Raw genomic sequence first — 15,058 nt, 5'->3', positions numbered from 1 at the left:
ACATGGATAACATACAGCTGGCTGGGTTTTCGGTCCATTGGCAAGATAGAACAGCTGCCTCTGGTAAGACAAGGGGTGGTGGTCTGTGTCTATTTGTAAATAACAGCAGGTGCATGACATCTAATATTAAGGAAGTCTCAAGGTTTTGCTCGCCTGAGGTAGAGTATCTCATGATAAGCTGTAGACCACACTGTTTACCAATAGATTTTTACCAAGAGAGTTTTAAAACACATTATAAACACTGAAACAAACACAAAATATACAGTGAATAAATAAAAAATAAATACAAAAAAGGCTTTTCTTTGGAAATAGCATCTAAATGCAACACTAATGGGCAATTTTTTTTTTTAATGAATCTCACTTTATAATACAGCACGTGATAATTCAAGGGAACAATAATTATAAAAACACTTGAATGATGGTTTGCAGGATCTACTTTTTTGGCACGTTTAGCCACTATCAAGCTCTATCTTTCACACACTGATCTGTTTCACCTGTCCTTGTGCTTGTCTCCACCATCTCTAAGTGTCACCCATCTTCCCCATTATCCCCTGTGTATTTACACCTGTATTTTATGGCTGTCTGTGCCAGTTCATCTTGTTTTGTCAAGTCAACCAGCGTGTTACGCTGTGCTCCTGCTTTTTACTCAGTTTTTTGCTAGTCCTCCCGGTTTTGACCTTTGCCTGATGTGACTCTGAACCCGCCTGCCTGACCATACTGCCTGCCCTGACCTCGAGCCTGCCTGCCACTCTGTACCTCCTGGACTCTGACATTATTATGATCTTTTGCCTGTCCACGACCATTCTTTTGCCTGCCCCTTGGATTATAATAAATATCAGAGACTCAAACCATCTGCCTTCTTTGTCTGCATCTGGGTCTTGCTTGAGCCCTTATACTAACAAATTACATAGTAACCACAGATTTGAAAACATTCTTACCGTTCTTTGCAGGGGCTGATTTCACCTTTTCTTTAATAACTGCGACATCTGAATCAAATAAATCATAAATGTGTTTCTCTATGAATATAGCAAGACAAACATTTTTCTCTATGATTATGTACTGTCTTTAATATCATTTTAGTTGTGGAAAGTCAATAAATTCTGTTACCTTCATTTGCAGGAGTTGGTTTGGCTTTTCCTTTGAAAAAAGTCCACATACAACAGTCTTTACAATAAGATCTTGATAGAATGTTTTATAAATTGCATAAAACTGACACATAGGCCTGCCTTCTTATTATTTGAATAAATGGAAAGTTAACTATTAAAAAATCATTTGTTACCTTTCTTTTCTGGAGCTAGTTTGCCCCTTTCTTTTGTTTCAGCATCTAAATGAGAAAAACATATTTCATGAAGTATACCTTCTATCATACAAAACAGTCTTACCTGATTCAGACTATAGGGCCAAGCCAAACTGTACTGTGCTCGTTCTGATATTTTATTTTCACATTGTCCTTTCCAGGTAGGTTCCAGCAACTATGTTTGACTAGGCCAGCCCAATATACTGTAGGTTGGCTTGGCTCAGTAGTTTTAAAAAGGGTTCTGTGGTACACAAAGATTACTTTGCACCTTTCTTTGATGTAGCTGCTTTGTTTTTTTCTTTATGAACTTCAGCTTCTAAAACCATCATTGGACAAGACAAAACATCAATCTCAAGAATTACGCCATTATTCATTTGATACAAGTTAAAAACATCCTATCTGTACCTTTTTTGCAGGTTCTGGTTTGGCTTGTTCCTTAGTTTCCATGGGCTCTAAACAAACAAGAATAGTAACATATCTGAATGATGTTGCCGGACGAGATGGCTGCCGTTTCACGGGCTCCTAACCATTTGTGCTATTTTGTGTGATTTTTCAAGTTATTTGAAGCTTATTTTGTACATAAGGTTTCTGCCACTGTTTCTTATGACTGAAAAGAGCTTCTGGATATCAGAACAGCCATGAAGATTTTTTAAAATATTTTTTCTTTAACGAGGCGGACACAAAGGATGTACTTCAGACACTCGACAAGGCCCGAATCCCTGTCATTTCCATGAAGAAGAGATGGAGATATCGGGGACGTAGGTCGGGGTGCATTGTAAGGATCTGACGGTGAGTGAGTAATCCCCCTATACCATCCATCCTATTAGCCAACATGCAATCAATGTATGAGCTCCAATCAAGACTATCCTACCAACGGGACATTAAAAACTGTAATATCTTATGTTTCACTGAGCTGTGGCTGAAAGATGACATGGATAACATACAGCTGGCTGGGTTTTCGGTCCATTGGCAAGATAGAACAGCTGCCTCTGGTAAGACAAGGGGTGGTGGTCTGTGTCTATTTGTAAATAACAGCAGGTGCATGACATCTAATATTAAGGAAGTCTCAAGGTTTTGCTCGCATGAGGTAGAGTATCTCATGATAAGCTGTAGACCACACTGTTTACCAATAGATTTTTACCAAGAGAGTTTTAAAACACATTATAAACACTGAAACAAACACAAAATATACAGTGAATAAATAAAAATAAATACAAAAAAGGCTTTTCTTTGGAAATAGCATCTAAATGCAACACTAATGGGCAATTTTTTTTTTTTATGAATCTCACTTTATAATACAGCACGTGATAATTCAAGGGAACAATAATTATAAAAACACTTGAATGATGGTTTGCAGGATCTACTTTTTTGGCACGTTTAGCCACTATCAAGCTCTATCTTTCACACACTGATCTGTTTCACCTGTCCTTGTGCTTGTCTCCACCATCTCCAAGTGTCACCCATCTTCCCCATTATCCCCTGTGTATTTACACCTGTATTTTATGGCTGTCTGTGCCAGTTCATCTTGTTTTGTCAAGTCAACCAGCGTGTTACGCTGTGCTCCTGCTTTTACTCAGTTTTTTGCTAGTCCTCCCGGTTTTGACCTTTGCCTGATGTGACTCTGAACCCGCCTGCCTGACCATACTGCCTGCCCTGACCTCGAGCCTGCCTGCCACTCTGTACCTCCTGGACTCTGACATTATTATGATCTTTTGCCTGTCCACGACCATTCTTTTGCCTGCCCCTTGGATTATAATAAATATCAGAGACTCAAACCATCTGCCTTCTTTGTCTGCATCTGGGTCTTGCTTGAGCCCTTATACTAACAAATTACATAGTAACCACAGATTTGAAAACATTCTTACCGTTCTTTGCAGGGGCTGATTTCACCTTTTCTTTAATAACTGCGACATCTGAATCAAATAAATCATAAATGTGTTTCTCTATGAATATAGCAAGACAAACATTTTTCTCTATGATTATGTACTGTCTTTAATATCATTTTAGTTGTGGAAAGTCAATAAATTCTGTTACCTTCATTTGCAGGAGTTGGTTTGGCTTTTCCTTTGAAAAAAGTCCACATACAACAGTCTTTACAATAAGATCTTGATAGAATGTTTTATAAATTGCATAAAACTGACACATAGGCCTGCCTTCTTATTATTTGAATAAATGGAAAGTTAACTATTAAAAAATCATTTGTTACCTTTCTTTTCTGGAGCTAGTTTGCCCCTTTCTTTTGTTTCAGCATCTAAATGAGAAAAACATATTTCATGAAGTATACCTTCTATCATACAAAACAGTCTTACCTGATTCAGACTATAGGGCCAAGCCAAACTGTACTGTGCTCGTTCTGATATTTTATTTTCACATTGTCCTTTCCAGGTAGGTTCCAGCAACTATGTTTGACTAGTCCAGCCCAATATACTGTAGGTTGGCTTGGCTCAGTAGTTTTAAAAAGGGTTCTGTGGTACACAAAGATTACTTTGCACCTTTCTTTGATGTAGCTGCTTTGTTTTTTTCTTTATGAACTTCAGCTTCTAAAACCATCATTGGACAAGACAAAACATCAATCTCAAGAATTACGCCATTATTCATTTGATACAAGTTAAAAACATCCTATCTGTACCTTTTTTTGCAGGTTCTGGTTTGGCTTGTTCCTTAGTTTCCATGGGCTCTAAACAAACAAGAATAGTAACATATCTGAATGATGTTGCCGGACGAGATGGCTGCCGTTTCACGGGCTCCTAACCAATTGTGCTATTTTGTGTGATTTTTCAAGTTATTTGAAGCTTATTTTGTACATAAGGTTTCTGCCACTGTTTCTTATGACTGAAAAGAGCTTCTGGATATCAGAACAGCCATGAAGATTTTTTAAAATATTTTTTCTTTAACGAGGCGGACACAAAGGATGTACTTCAGACACTCGACAAGGCCCGAATCCCTGTCATTTCCATGAAGAAGAGATGGAGATATCGGGGACGTAGGTCGGGGTGCATTGTAAGGATCTGACGGTGAGTGAGTAATCCCCCTATACCATCCATCCTATTAGCCAACATGCAATCAATGTATGAGCTCCAATCAAGACTATCCTACCAACGGGACATTAAAAACTGTAATATCTTATGTTTCACTGAGCTGTGGCTGAAAGATGACATGGATAACATACAGCTGGCTGGGTTTTCGGTCCATTGGCAAGATAGAACAGCTGCCTCTGGTAAGACAAGGGGTGGTGGTCTGTGTCTATTTGTAAATAACAGCAGGTGCATGACATCTAATATTAAGGAAGTCTCAAGGTTTTGCTCGCCTGAGGTAGAGTATCTCATGATAAGCTGTAGACCACACTGTTTACCAATAGATTTTTACCAAGAGAGTTTTAAAACACATTATAAACACTGAAACAAACACAAAATATACAGTGAATAAATAAAAAATAAATACAAAAAAGGCTTTTCTTTGGAAATAGCATCTAAATGCAACACTAATGGGCAATTTTTTTTTTTTATGAATCTCACTTTATAATACAGCACGTGATAATTCAAGGGAACAATAATTATAAAAACACTTGAATGATGGTTTGCAGGAACTACTTTTTTGGCACGTTTAGCCACTATCAAGCTCTATCTTTCACACACTGATCTGTTTCACCTGTCCTTGTGCTTGTCTCCACCATCTCCAAGTGTCACCCATCTTCCCCATTATCCCCTGTGTATTTACACCTGTATTTTATGGCTGTCTGTGCCAGTTCATCTTGTTTTGTCAAGTCAACCAGCGTGTTACGCTGTGCTCCTGCTTTTACTCAGTTTTTTGCTAGTCCTCCCGGTTTTGACCTTTGCCTGATGTGACTCTGAACCCGCCTGCCTGACCATACTGCCTGCCCTGACCTCGAGCCTGCCTGCCACTCTGTACCTCCTGGACTCTGACATTATTATGATCTTTTGCCTGTCCACGACCATTCTTTTGCCTGCCCCTTGGATTATAATAAATATCAGAGACTCAAACCATCTGCCTTCTTTGTCTGCATCTGGGTCTTGCTTGAGCCCTTATACTAACAAATTACATAGTAACCACAGATTTGAAAACATTCTTACCGTTCTTTGCAGGGGCTGATTTCACCTTTTCTTTAATAACTGCGACATCTGAATCAAATAAATCATAAATGTGTTTCTCTATGAATATAGCAAGACAAACATTTTTCTCTATGATTATGTACTGTCTTTAATATCATTTTAGTTGTGGAAAGTCAATAAATTCTGTTACCTTCATTTGCAGGAGTTGGTTTGGCTTTTCCTTTGAAAAAAGTCCACATACAACAGTCTTTACAATAAGATCTTGATAGAATGTTTTATAAATTGCATAAAACTGACACATAGGCCTGCCTTCTTATTATTTGAATAAATGGAAAGTTAACTATTAAAAAATCATTTGTTACCTTTCTTTTCTGGAGCTAGTTTGCCCCTTTCTTTTGTTTCAGCATCTAAATGAGAAAAACATATTTCATGAAGTATACCTTCTATCATACAAAACAGTCTTACCTGATTCAGACTATAGGGCCAAGCCAAACTGTACTGTGCTCGTTCTGATATTTTATTTTCACATTGTCCTTTCCAGGTAGGTTCCAGCAACTATGTTTGACTAGTCCAGCCCAATATACTGTAGGTTGGCTTGGCTCAGTAGTTTTAAAAAGGGTTCTGTGGTACACAAAGATTACTTTGCACCTTTCTTTGATGTAGCTGCTTTGTTTTTTTCTTTATGAACTTCAGCTTCTAAAACCATCATTGGACAAGACAAAACATCAATCTCAAGAATTACGCCATTATTCATTTGATACAAGTTAAAAACATCCTATCTGTACCTTTTTTTGCAGGTTCTGGTTTGGCTTGTTCCTTAGTTTCCATGGGCTCTAAACAAACAAGAATAGTAACATATCTGAATGATGTTGCCGGACGAGATGGCTGCCGTTTCACGGGCTCCTAACCAATTGTGCTATTTTGTGTGATTTTTCAAGTTATTTGAAGCTTATTTTGTACATAAGGTTTCTGCCACTGTTTCTTATGACTGAAAAGAGCTTCTGGATATCAGAACAGCCATGAAGATTTTTTAAAATATTTTTTCTTTAACGAGGCGGACACAAAGGATGTACTTCAGACACTCGACAAGGCCCGAATCCCTGTCATTTCCATGAAGAAGAGATGGAGATATCGGGGACGTAGGTCGGGGTGCATTGTAAGGATCTGACGGTGAGTGAGTAATCCCCCTATACCATCCATCCTATTAGCCAACATGCAATCAATGTATGAGCTCCAATCAAGACTATCCTACCAACGGGACATTAAAAACTGTAATATCTTATGTTTCACTGAGCTGTGGCTGAAAGATGACATGGATAACATACAGCTGGCTGGGTTTTCGGTCCATTGGCAAGATAGAACAGCTGCCTCTGGTAAGACAAGGGGTGGTGGTCTGTGTCTATTTGTAAATAACAGCAGGTGCATGACATCTAATATTAAGGAAGTCTCAAGGTTTTGCTCGCCTGAGGTAGAGTATCTCATGATAAGCTGTAGACCACACTGTTTACCAATAGATTTTTACCAAGAGAGTTTTAAAACACATTATAAACACTGAAACAAACACAAAATATACAGTGAATAAATAAAAAATAAATACAAAAAGGCTTTTCTTTGGAAATAGCATCTAAATGCAACACTAATGGGCAATTTTTTTTAATGAATCTCACTTTATAATACAGCACGTGATAATTCAAGGGAACAATAATTATAAAAACACTTGAATGATGGTTTGCAGGATCTACTTTTTTGGCACGTTTAGCCACTATCAAGCTCTATCTTTCACACACTGATCTGTTTCACCTGTCCTTGTGCTTGTCTCCACCATCTCCAAGTGTCACCCATCTTCCCCATTATCCCCTGTGTATTTACACCTGTATTTTATGGCTGTCTGTGCCAGTTCATCTTGTTTTGTCAAGTCAACCAGCGTGTTACGCTGTGCTCCTGCTTTTACTCAGTTTTTTGCTAGTCCTCCCGGTTTTGACCTTTGCCTGATGTGACTCTGAACCCGCCTGCCTGACCATACTGCCTGCCCTGACCTCGAGCCTGCCTGCCACTCTGTACCTCCTGGACTCTGACATTATTATGATCTTTTGCCTGTCCACGACCATTCTTTTGCCTGCCCCTTGGATTATAATAAATATCAGAGACTCAAACCATCTGCCTTCTTTGTCTGCATCTGGGTCTTGCTTGAGCCCTTATACTAACAAATTACATAGTAACCACAGATTTGAAAACATTCTTACGGTTCTTTGCAGGGGCTGATTTCACCTTTTCTTTAATAACTGCGACATCTGAATCAAATAAATCATAAATGTGTTTCTCTATGAATATAGCAAGACAAACATTTTTCTCTATGATTATGTACTGTCTTTAATATCATTTTAGTTGTGGAAAGTCAATAAATTCTGTTACCTTCATTTGCAGGAGTTGGTTTGGCTTTTCCTTTGAAAAAAGTCCACATACAACAGTCTTTACAATAAGATCTTGATAGAATGTTTTATAAATTGCATAAAACTGACACATAGGCCTGCCTTCTTATTATTTGAATAAATGGAACGTTAACTATTAAAAAATCATTTGTTACCTTTCTTTTCTGGAGCTAGTTTGCCCCTTTCTTTTGTTTCAGCATCTAAATGAGAAAAACATATTTCATGAAGTATACCTTCTATCATACAAAACAGTCTTACCTGATTCAGACTATAGGGCCAAGCCAAACTGTACTGTGCTCGTTCTGATATTTTATTTTCACATTGTCCTTTCCAGGTAGGTTCCAGCAACTATGTTTGACTAGGCCAGCCCAATATACTGTAGGTTGGCTTGGCTCAGTAGTTTTAAAAAGGGTTCTGTGGTACACAAAGATTACTTTGCACCTTTCTTTGATGTAGCTGCTTTGTTTTTTTCTTTATGAACTTCAGCTTCTAAAACCATCATTGGACAAGACAAAACATCAATCTCAAGAATTACGCCATTATTCATTTGATACAAGTTAAAAACATCCTATCTGTACCTTTTTTTGCAGGTTCTGGTTTGGCTTGTTCCTTAGTTTCCATGGGCTCTAAACAAACAAGAATAGTAACATATCTGAATGATGTCGCCGGACGAGATGGCTGCCGTTTCACGGGCTCCTAACCATTTGTGCTATTTTGTGTGATTTTTCAAGTTATTTGAAGCTTATTTTGTACATAAGGTTTCTGCCACTGTTTCTTATGACTGAAAAGAGCTTCTGGATATCAGAACAGCCATGAAGATTTTTTAAAATATTTTTTCTTTAACGAGGCGGACACAAAGGATGTACTTCAGACACTCGACAAGGCCCGAATCCCTGTCATTTCCATGAAGAAGAGATGGAGATATCGGGGACGTAGGTCGGGGTGCATTGTAAGGATCTGACGGTGAGTGAGTAATCCCCCTATACCATCCATCCTATTAGCCAACATGCAATCAATGTATGAGCTCCAATCAAGACTATCCTACCAACGGGACATTAAAAACTGTAATATCTTATGTTTCACTGAGCTGTGGCTGAAAGATGACATGGATAACATACAGCTGGCTGGGTTTTCGGTCCATTGGCAAGATAGAACAGCTGCCTCTGGTAAGACAAGGGGTGGTGGTCTGTGTCTATTTGTAAATAACAGCAGGTGCATGACATCTAATATTAAGGAAGTCTCAAGGTTTTGCTCGCCTGAGGTAGAGTATCTCATGATAAGCTGTAGACCACACTGTTTACCAATAGATTTTTACCAAGAGAGTTTTAAAACACATTATAAACACTGAAACAAACACAAAATATACAGTGAATAAATAAAAAAGAAATACAAAAAAGGCTTGTCTTTGGAAATAGCATCTAAATGCAACACTAATGGGCAATTTTTTTTATGAATCTCACCTTATAATACAAGCACGTGATAATTCAAGGGAACAATAATTATAAAAACACTTGAATGATGCTTTGCAGGATCTACTTTTTTGGCACGTTTAGCCACTATCAAGCTCTATCTTTCACACACTGATCTGTTTCACCTGTCCTTGTGCTTGTCTCCACCATCTCTAAGTGTCACCCATCTTCCCAATTATCCCCTGTGTATTTACAACTGTGTTTTATGGCTGTCTGTGCCAGTTCATTGTGTTAAGTCAAGTCAACCAGCGTGTTACGCTGTGCTCCTGCTTTTTACTCAGTTTTTTGCTAGTCCTCCCGGTTTTGACCTTTGCCTGATGTGACTCTGAACCCGCCTGCCTGACCATACTGCCTGCCCTGACCTCGAGCCTGCCTGCCACTCTGTACCTCCTGGACTCTGACATTATTATGATCTTTTGCCTGTCCACGACCATTCTTTTGCCTGCCCCTTGGATTATAATAAATATCAGAGACTCAAACCATCTGCCTTCTGTGTCTGCATCTGGGTCTTGCTTGAGCCCTTATACTATCAAATTACATAGTAACCACAGATTTGAAAACATTCTTACCTTTCTTTGCAGGGGCTGATTTCATCTTTTCTTTAATAACTGCGACATCTGAATCAAATAAATCATAAATGTGTTTCTCTATGAATATAGCAAGACAAAAAAAATTCTCTATGATTATGTACTGTCTTTAATATCATTTTAGTTGTGGAAAGTCAATAAATTCTGTTACCTTCATTTGCAGGAGTTGGTTTGGCTTTTCCTTTGAAAAAAGTCCACATACAACAGTCTTTACAATAAGATCTTGATAGAATGTTTTATAAATTGCATAAAACTGACACATAGGCCTGCCTTCTTATTATTTGAATAAATGGAAAGTTAACTATTAAAAAATCATTTGTTACCTTTCTTTTCTGGAGCTAGTTTGCCCCTTTCTTTTGTTTCAGCATCTAAATGAGAAAAACATATTTCATGAAGTATACCTTCTATCATACAAAACAGTCTTACCTGATTCAGACTATAGGGCCAAGCCAAACTGTACTGTGCTCATTCTGATATTTTATTTTCACATTGTCCTTTCCAGGTAGGTTCCAGCAACTATGTTTGACTAGGCCAGCCCAATATACTGTAGGTTGGCTTGGCTCAGTAGTTTTAAAAAGGGTTCTGTGGTACACAAAGATTACTTTGCACCTTTCTTTGATGTAGCTGCTTTGTTTTTTTCTTTATGAACTTCAGCTTCTAAAACCATCATTGGACAAGACAAAACATCAATCTCAAGAATTACGCCATTATTCATTTTATACAAGTTAAAAACATCCTATCTGTACCTTTTTTTGCAGGTTCTGATTTGGCTTGTTCCTTAGTTTCCATGGGCTCTAAACAAACAAGAATAGTAACATATCTGAATGATGTCGCCGGACGAGATGGCTGCCGTTTCACGGGCTCCTAACCAATTGTGCTATTTTGTGTGATTTTTCAAGTTATTTGAAGCTTATTTTGTACATAAGGTTTCTGCCACTGTTTCTTATGACTGAAAAGAGCTTCTGGAAATCAGAACAGCCATGAAGATTTTTTTAAATATTTTTTCTTTAACGAGGCGGACACAAAGGATGTACTTCAGACACTCAACAAGGCCCGAATTCCTGTCATTTGCATGAAGAAGAGATGGAGATATCGGGGACGTAGGTCGGGGTGCATTGTAAGGATCTGACGGTGAGTGAGTAATCCCCCTATACCATCCATCCTATTAGCCAACATGCAATCAATGTATGAGCTCCAATCAAGTCTATCCTACCAACGGGACATTAAAAACTGTAATATCTTATGTTTCACTGAGCTGTGGCTGAAAGACAACATGGATAACATACAGCTGGCTGGGTTTTCGGTCCATTGGCAAGATAGAACAGCTGCCTCTGGTAAGACAAGGGGTGGCAGTCTGTGTCTATTTTTAAATAACAGCAGGTGCATGGCATTTAATATTAAGGAAGTCTCAAGGTTTTGCTCGCCTGAGGTAGAGTATCTCATGATAAGCTGTAGACCACACTGTTTACCAATAGATTTTTACCAAGAGAGTTTTAAAACACATTATAAACACTGAAACAAACACAAAATATACAGTGAATAAATAAAAAAGAAATACAAAAAAGGCTTGTCTTTGGAAATAGCATCTAAATGCAACACTAATGGGGAATTTTTTTTTAATGAATCTCACTTTATAATACAAGCACGTGATAATTCAAGGGAACAATAATTATAAAAACACTTGAATGATGGTTTTCAAGATCTACTTTTTTGGCACGTTTAGCCACTATCAAGCTCTATCTTTCACACACTGATCTGTTTCACCTGTCCTTGTGCTTGTCTCCACCATCTCCAAGTGTCACCCATCTTCCCCATTATCCCCTGTGTATTTACACCTGTGTTTTATGGCTGTCTGTGCCAGTTCATCTTGTTAAGTCAAGTCAACCAGCGTGTTACGCTGTGCTCCTGCTTTTTACTCAGTTTTTTGCTAGTCCTCCCGGTTTTGACCTTTGCCTGATGTGACTCTGAACCCGCCTGCCTGACCATACTGCCTGCCCTGACCTCGAGCCTGCCTGCCACTCTGTACCTCCTGGACTCTGACATTAGTATGATCTTTTGCCTGTCCACGACCATTCTTTTGCCTGCCCCTTGGATTATAATAAATATCAGAGACTCAAACCATCTGCCTTCTGTGTCTGCATCTGGGTCTTGCTTGAGCCCTTATACTATCAAATTACATAGTAACCACAGATTTGAAAACATTCTTACCTTTCTTTGCAGGGGCTGATTTCACCTTTTCTTTAATAACTGCGACATCTGAATCAAATAAATCATGTGTTTCTCTATGAATATAGCAAGACAAACATTTTTCTCTATGATTATGTACTGTCTTTAATATCATTTTAGTTGTGGAAAGTCAATAAATTCTGTTACCTTCATTTGCAGGAGTTGGTTTGACTCTCCCTTTGAAAAAAGTCCACATACAACAATCTTTACAATAAGATCTTGATAGAATGTTTTAGAAATTGCATAAAACTGACACATAGGCCTGCCTACTTATTATTTGAATAAATGGAAAACTAACTATTAAAAAATCATTTGTTACCTTTCTTTTCTGGAGCTAGTTTGCCCTTTTCTTTTGCTTCAGCATCTAAATATGAAAAACATATTTCATGAAGTATACCTTCTATCATACAAAACAGTCTTACCTGATTCAGACTATAGGGCCAAGCCAAACTGTACTGTGCTCGTTCTGATATTTTATTTTCACATTGTCCTTTCCAGGTAGGTTCCAGCAACTATGTTTGACTAGGCCAGCCCAATATACTGTAGGTTGGCTTTGCTCAGTAGTTTTAAAAAGGGTTCTGTGGTACACAAAGATTACTTTGCACCTTTCTTTGATGTAGCTGCTTTGTTTTTTTCTTTATGAACTTCAGCTTCTAAAACCATCATTGGACAAGACAAAACATCAATCTCAAGAATTACGCCATTATTCATTTGATACAAGTTAAAAACATCCTATCTGTACCTTTTTTTGCAGGTTCTGGTTTGGCTTGTTCCTTAGTTTCCTTGGGCTCTACACAAACAAGAACAGTAACATATTTGAACGATGGCTCCGGAGGTGATGGCTGACGTTTTTTGTGCTCCTAACCAATTGTGCTATTTTGTGTGTTTTTTTTAAAGTAATTTGAGGGTTCTTTTGTACATAAGGTTTCTGCCACTGTCTTATATGACTGAAAAGAGCTTCTGGATATCAGAATAGCCATGAAGATTTTTTTAAATATTTTTTCTTTAACGACTCGGACACAAAGGATGTACTTCAGACACTCGACAAGGCCCGAATCCCTGTCATTCGCATGAAGAAGAGATGGAGATATCGGAGACGTAGGTCGGGGTGCGTTGTGAGGATCTGACAGTGAGTGAGTAATCCCCCTCTACCATCAATCCTATTAGCCAACAAGCAATCAATGTATGAGCTCCAATCAAATCTATCCTACCAACAGGACATTAAAAACTGTAATATCTTATGTTTCACCGAGTCGTGGCTGAAAGACGACATGGATAACATACAGCTGGCTGGATTACCAGTTAATCGGGGTTATATCCTGCCTGTTTGGCCCTGTCCGGGGGGTATCATCGGATGGGGCCACAGTGTCTTCTGATCCCTCCTGTCTCAGCCTCCAGTATTTATGCTGCAGTAGTTTATGTGTCGGGGGGGCTAGGGTCAGTCTGTTACATCTGGAGTATTTCTCTTGTCTTATCCGGTGTCCTGTGTGAATTTAAATATGCTCTCTCTAATTCTCTATTTCTCTCTTTCTTTCTTTCTTTCTTTCTCTCTGAGGACCTGAGCCCTAGGACCATGCCTCAGGACTACCTGGCATGATGACTCCTTGCTGTCCCCAGTCCACCTGGCCGTGCTGCTGCTCCAGTTTCAACTCCTCTGCCTGCGGCTATGGAACCCTGACCTGTTCACCGGACGTGCTTGTTGCACCCTCGACAACTACTATGATTATTATTATTTGACCATGCTGGTCATTTTTGAACATTTTAACATCTTGACCATGTTCTGTTATAATATCCACCCAGCACAGCCAGAAGAGGACTGGCCACCCCTCATAGCCTGGTTCCTCTCTAGGTTTCTTCCTAGGTTTTTGGCCTTTCTAGGGAGTTTTTCCTAGGGAGTTTTTCCTAGCCACCGTGCTTCTTTCACATGCATTGCTTGCTGTTTGGGGTTTTAGGCTGGGTTTCTGTACAGCACTTTGAGATATCAGCTGATGTACGAAGGGCTATATAAATACATTTGATTTGATTTGAATCGGCAAGATAGAACAGCTGCCTCTGGTAAGACAAGGGGTGGTGGTCTGTGACTATTTGTAAATAACAGCTGGTGCTTGAAATCTAATATTAAGGACGTTTTAAGGTTTTGCTCACCTGAGGTAGAGTATCTCATGATAAGCTGTAGACCACACTATTTACCAAGAGAGTTTTCATCTATATTTTTTCGTAGCTGTCTATTTACCACCACAAACCGATGCTGTCACTATGACGGCACTCAACAAGCTGTTTAAGTCCGTAAGCAAACATGAAAATGCTCATCCATAGGCGGCGCTCCTTGTGGCCGGCGACTTTAATGCACATGGAAACTGAAATCCGTTTTACTTCATTTCTACCAGAATGTTACATGTGCAACCAGAGGGAAAAAACTCCAGACCACCTTTACTTCACACACAGAGACGTGTACAAAGCTTTCCCTTACCCTCCATTTGGCAAATCTGACCATAACTCTATTCTCCTGATTCCTGCTTGCAAGCAACAACTAAAGCAGGAAGTACCATTGACTCACTCAATAAGGAAGTGGTCAGATGACTCAGATGCTAAGCTACAGGACTGTTTTGCTAGCACAGACTGGAATGTGTTCAGGGATTCTTCCAATGGCGTTGAGGAGTGCACCACATCAGTCACTGGCTTCATCAATAGGTGCATCGATGACGTCATCCCCACAGTGACCGAACGTCCATAGCCCAAACAGAAGCCATGGATTACAGGCAACATCCACACTGAGCTAAAGGGTACAGCTGCCGCTTTCAAGGAGCTGGACTCTAACCTGGACAGTTATAAGAAATCCTGCTTTGAACCATCAAACAGGCAAACGCATCAATACAGGACTAAGATTGAATCGTACAACACCGGCTCCGACGCTCGTCGGATGTGGCAGGGCTTGAAAACTATTACGGACTAGAAAGGGATGCACATCCGAGAGCTGCCC

At 39.1% G+C, this 15,058-nt stretch overlaps 1 protein-coding gene and 1 long non-coding RNA gene across 2 annotated transcripts in view; both read right to left on the bottom strand.

The window, feature by feature from the left end:
* Positions 1 to 15,058, bottom strand: part of si:ch211-266g18.10 (titin) — a 238,728-nt gene that overhangs the window by 110,658 nt on the left and 113,012 nt on the right. The window contains exons 24-36 of the mRNA XM_045688945.1: positions 12,821 to 12,868; positions 12,398 to 12,442; positions 12,226 to 12,255; positions 5,389 to 5,436; positions 3,927 to 3,974; positions 3,790 to 3,837; positions 3,504 to 3,548; positions 3,332 to 3,361; positions 3,163 to 3,210; positions 1,704 to 1,749; positions 1,280 to 1,326; positions 1,108 to 1,137; positions 939 to 986 (exon numbers count right to left, since the gene is read on the bottom strand). Of these exons, the coding sequence (XP_045544901.1) occupies positions 939 to 986; positions 1,108 to 1,137; positions 1,280 to 1,326; positions 1,704 to 1,749; positions 3,163 to 3,210; positions 3,332 to 3,361; positions 3,504 to 3,548; positions 3,790 to 3,837; positions 3,927 to 3,974; positions 5,389 to 5,436; positions 12,226 to 12,255; positions 12,398 to 12,442; positions 12,821 to 12,868 (561 nt within the window). The remainder of the gene's footprint in view (positions 1 to 938; positions 987 to 1,107; positions 1,138 to 1,279; positions 1,327 to 1,703; positions 1,750 to 3,162; positions 3,211 to 3,331; positions 3,362 to 3,503; positions 3,549 to 3,789; positions 3,838 to 3,926; positions 3,975 to 5,388; positions 5,437 to 12,225; positions 12,256 to 12,397; positions 12,443 to 12,820; positions 12,869 to 15,058) is intronic.
* Positions 5,740 to 6,202, bottom strand: LOC123725128 (uncharacterized). Its single transcript, XR_006757496.1, has 2 exons — positions 6,153 to 6,202; positions 5,740 to 6,063 (listed from the first exon to the last, which is right to left on the bottom strand). It is a non-coding gene; the product is annotated as an uncharacterized lncRNA (long non-coding RNA).

This window comes from Salmo salar, chromosome ssa11 (assembly GCF_905237065.1).
Source record: "Salmo salar chromosome ssa11, Ssal_v3.1, whole genome shotgun sequence".
Lineage (NCBI taxonomy): Eukaryota > Metazoa > Chordata > Actinopteri > Salmoniformes > Salmonidae > Salmo > Salmo salar.
The sequence above is the reverse complement of the archived record's forward strand: the minus strand, read 5'-3'. Positions and strand labels throughout refer to the sequence as shown.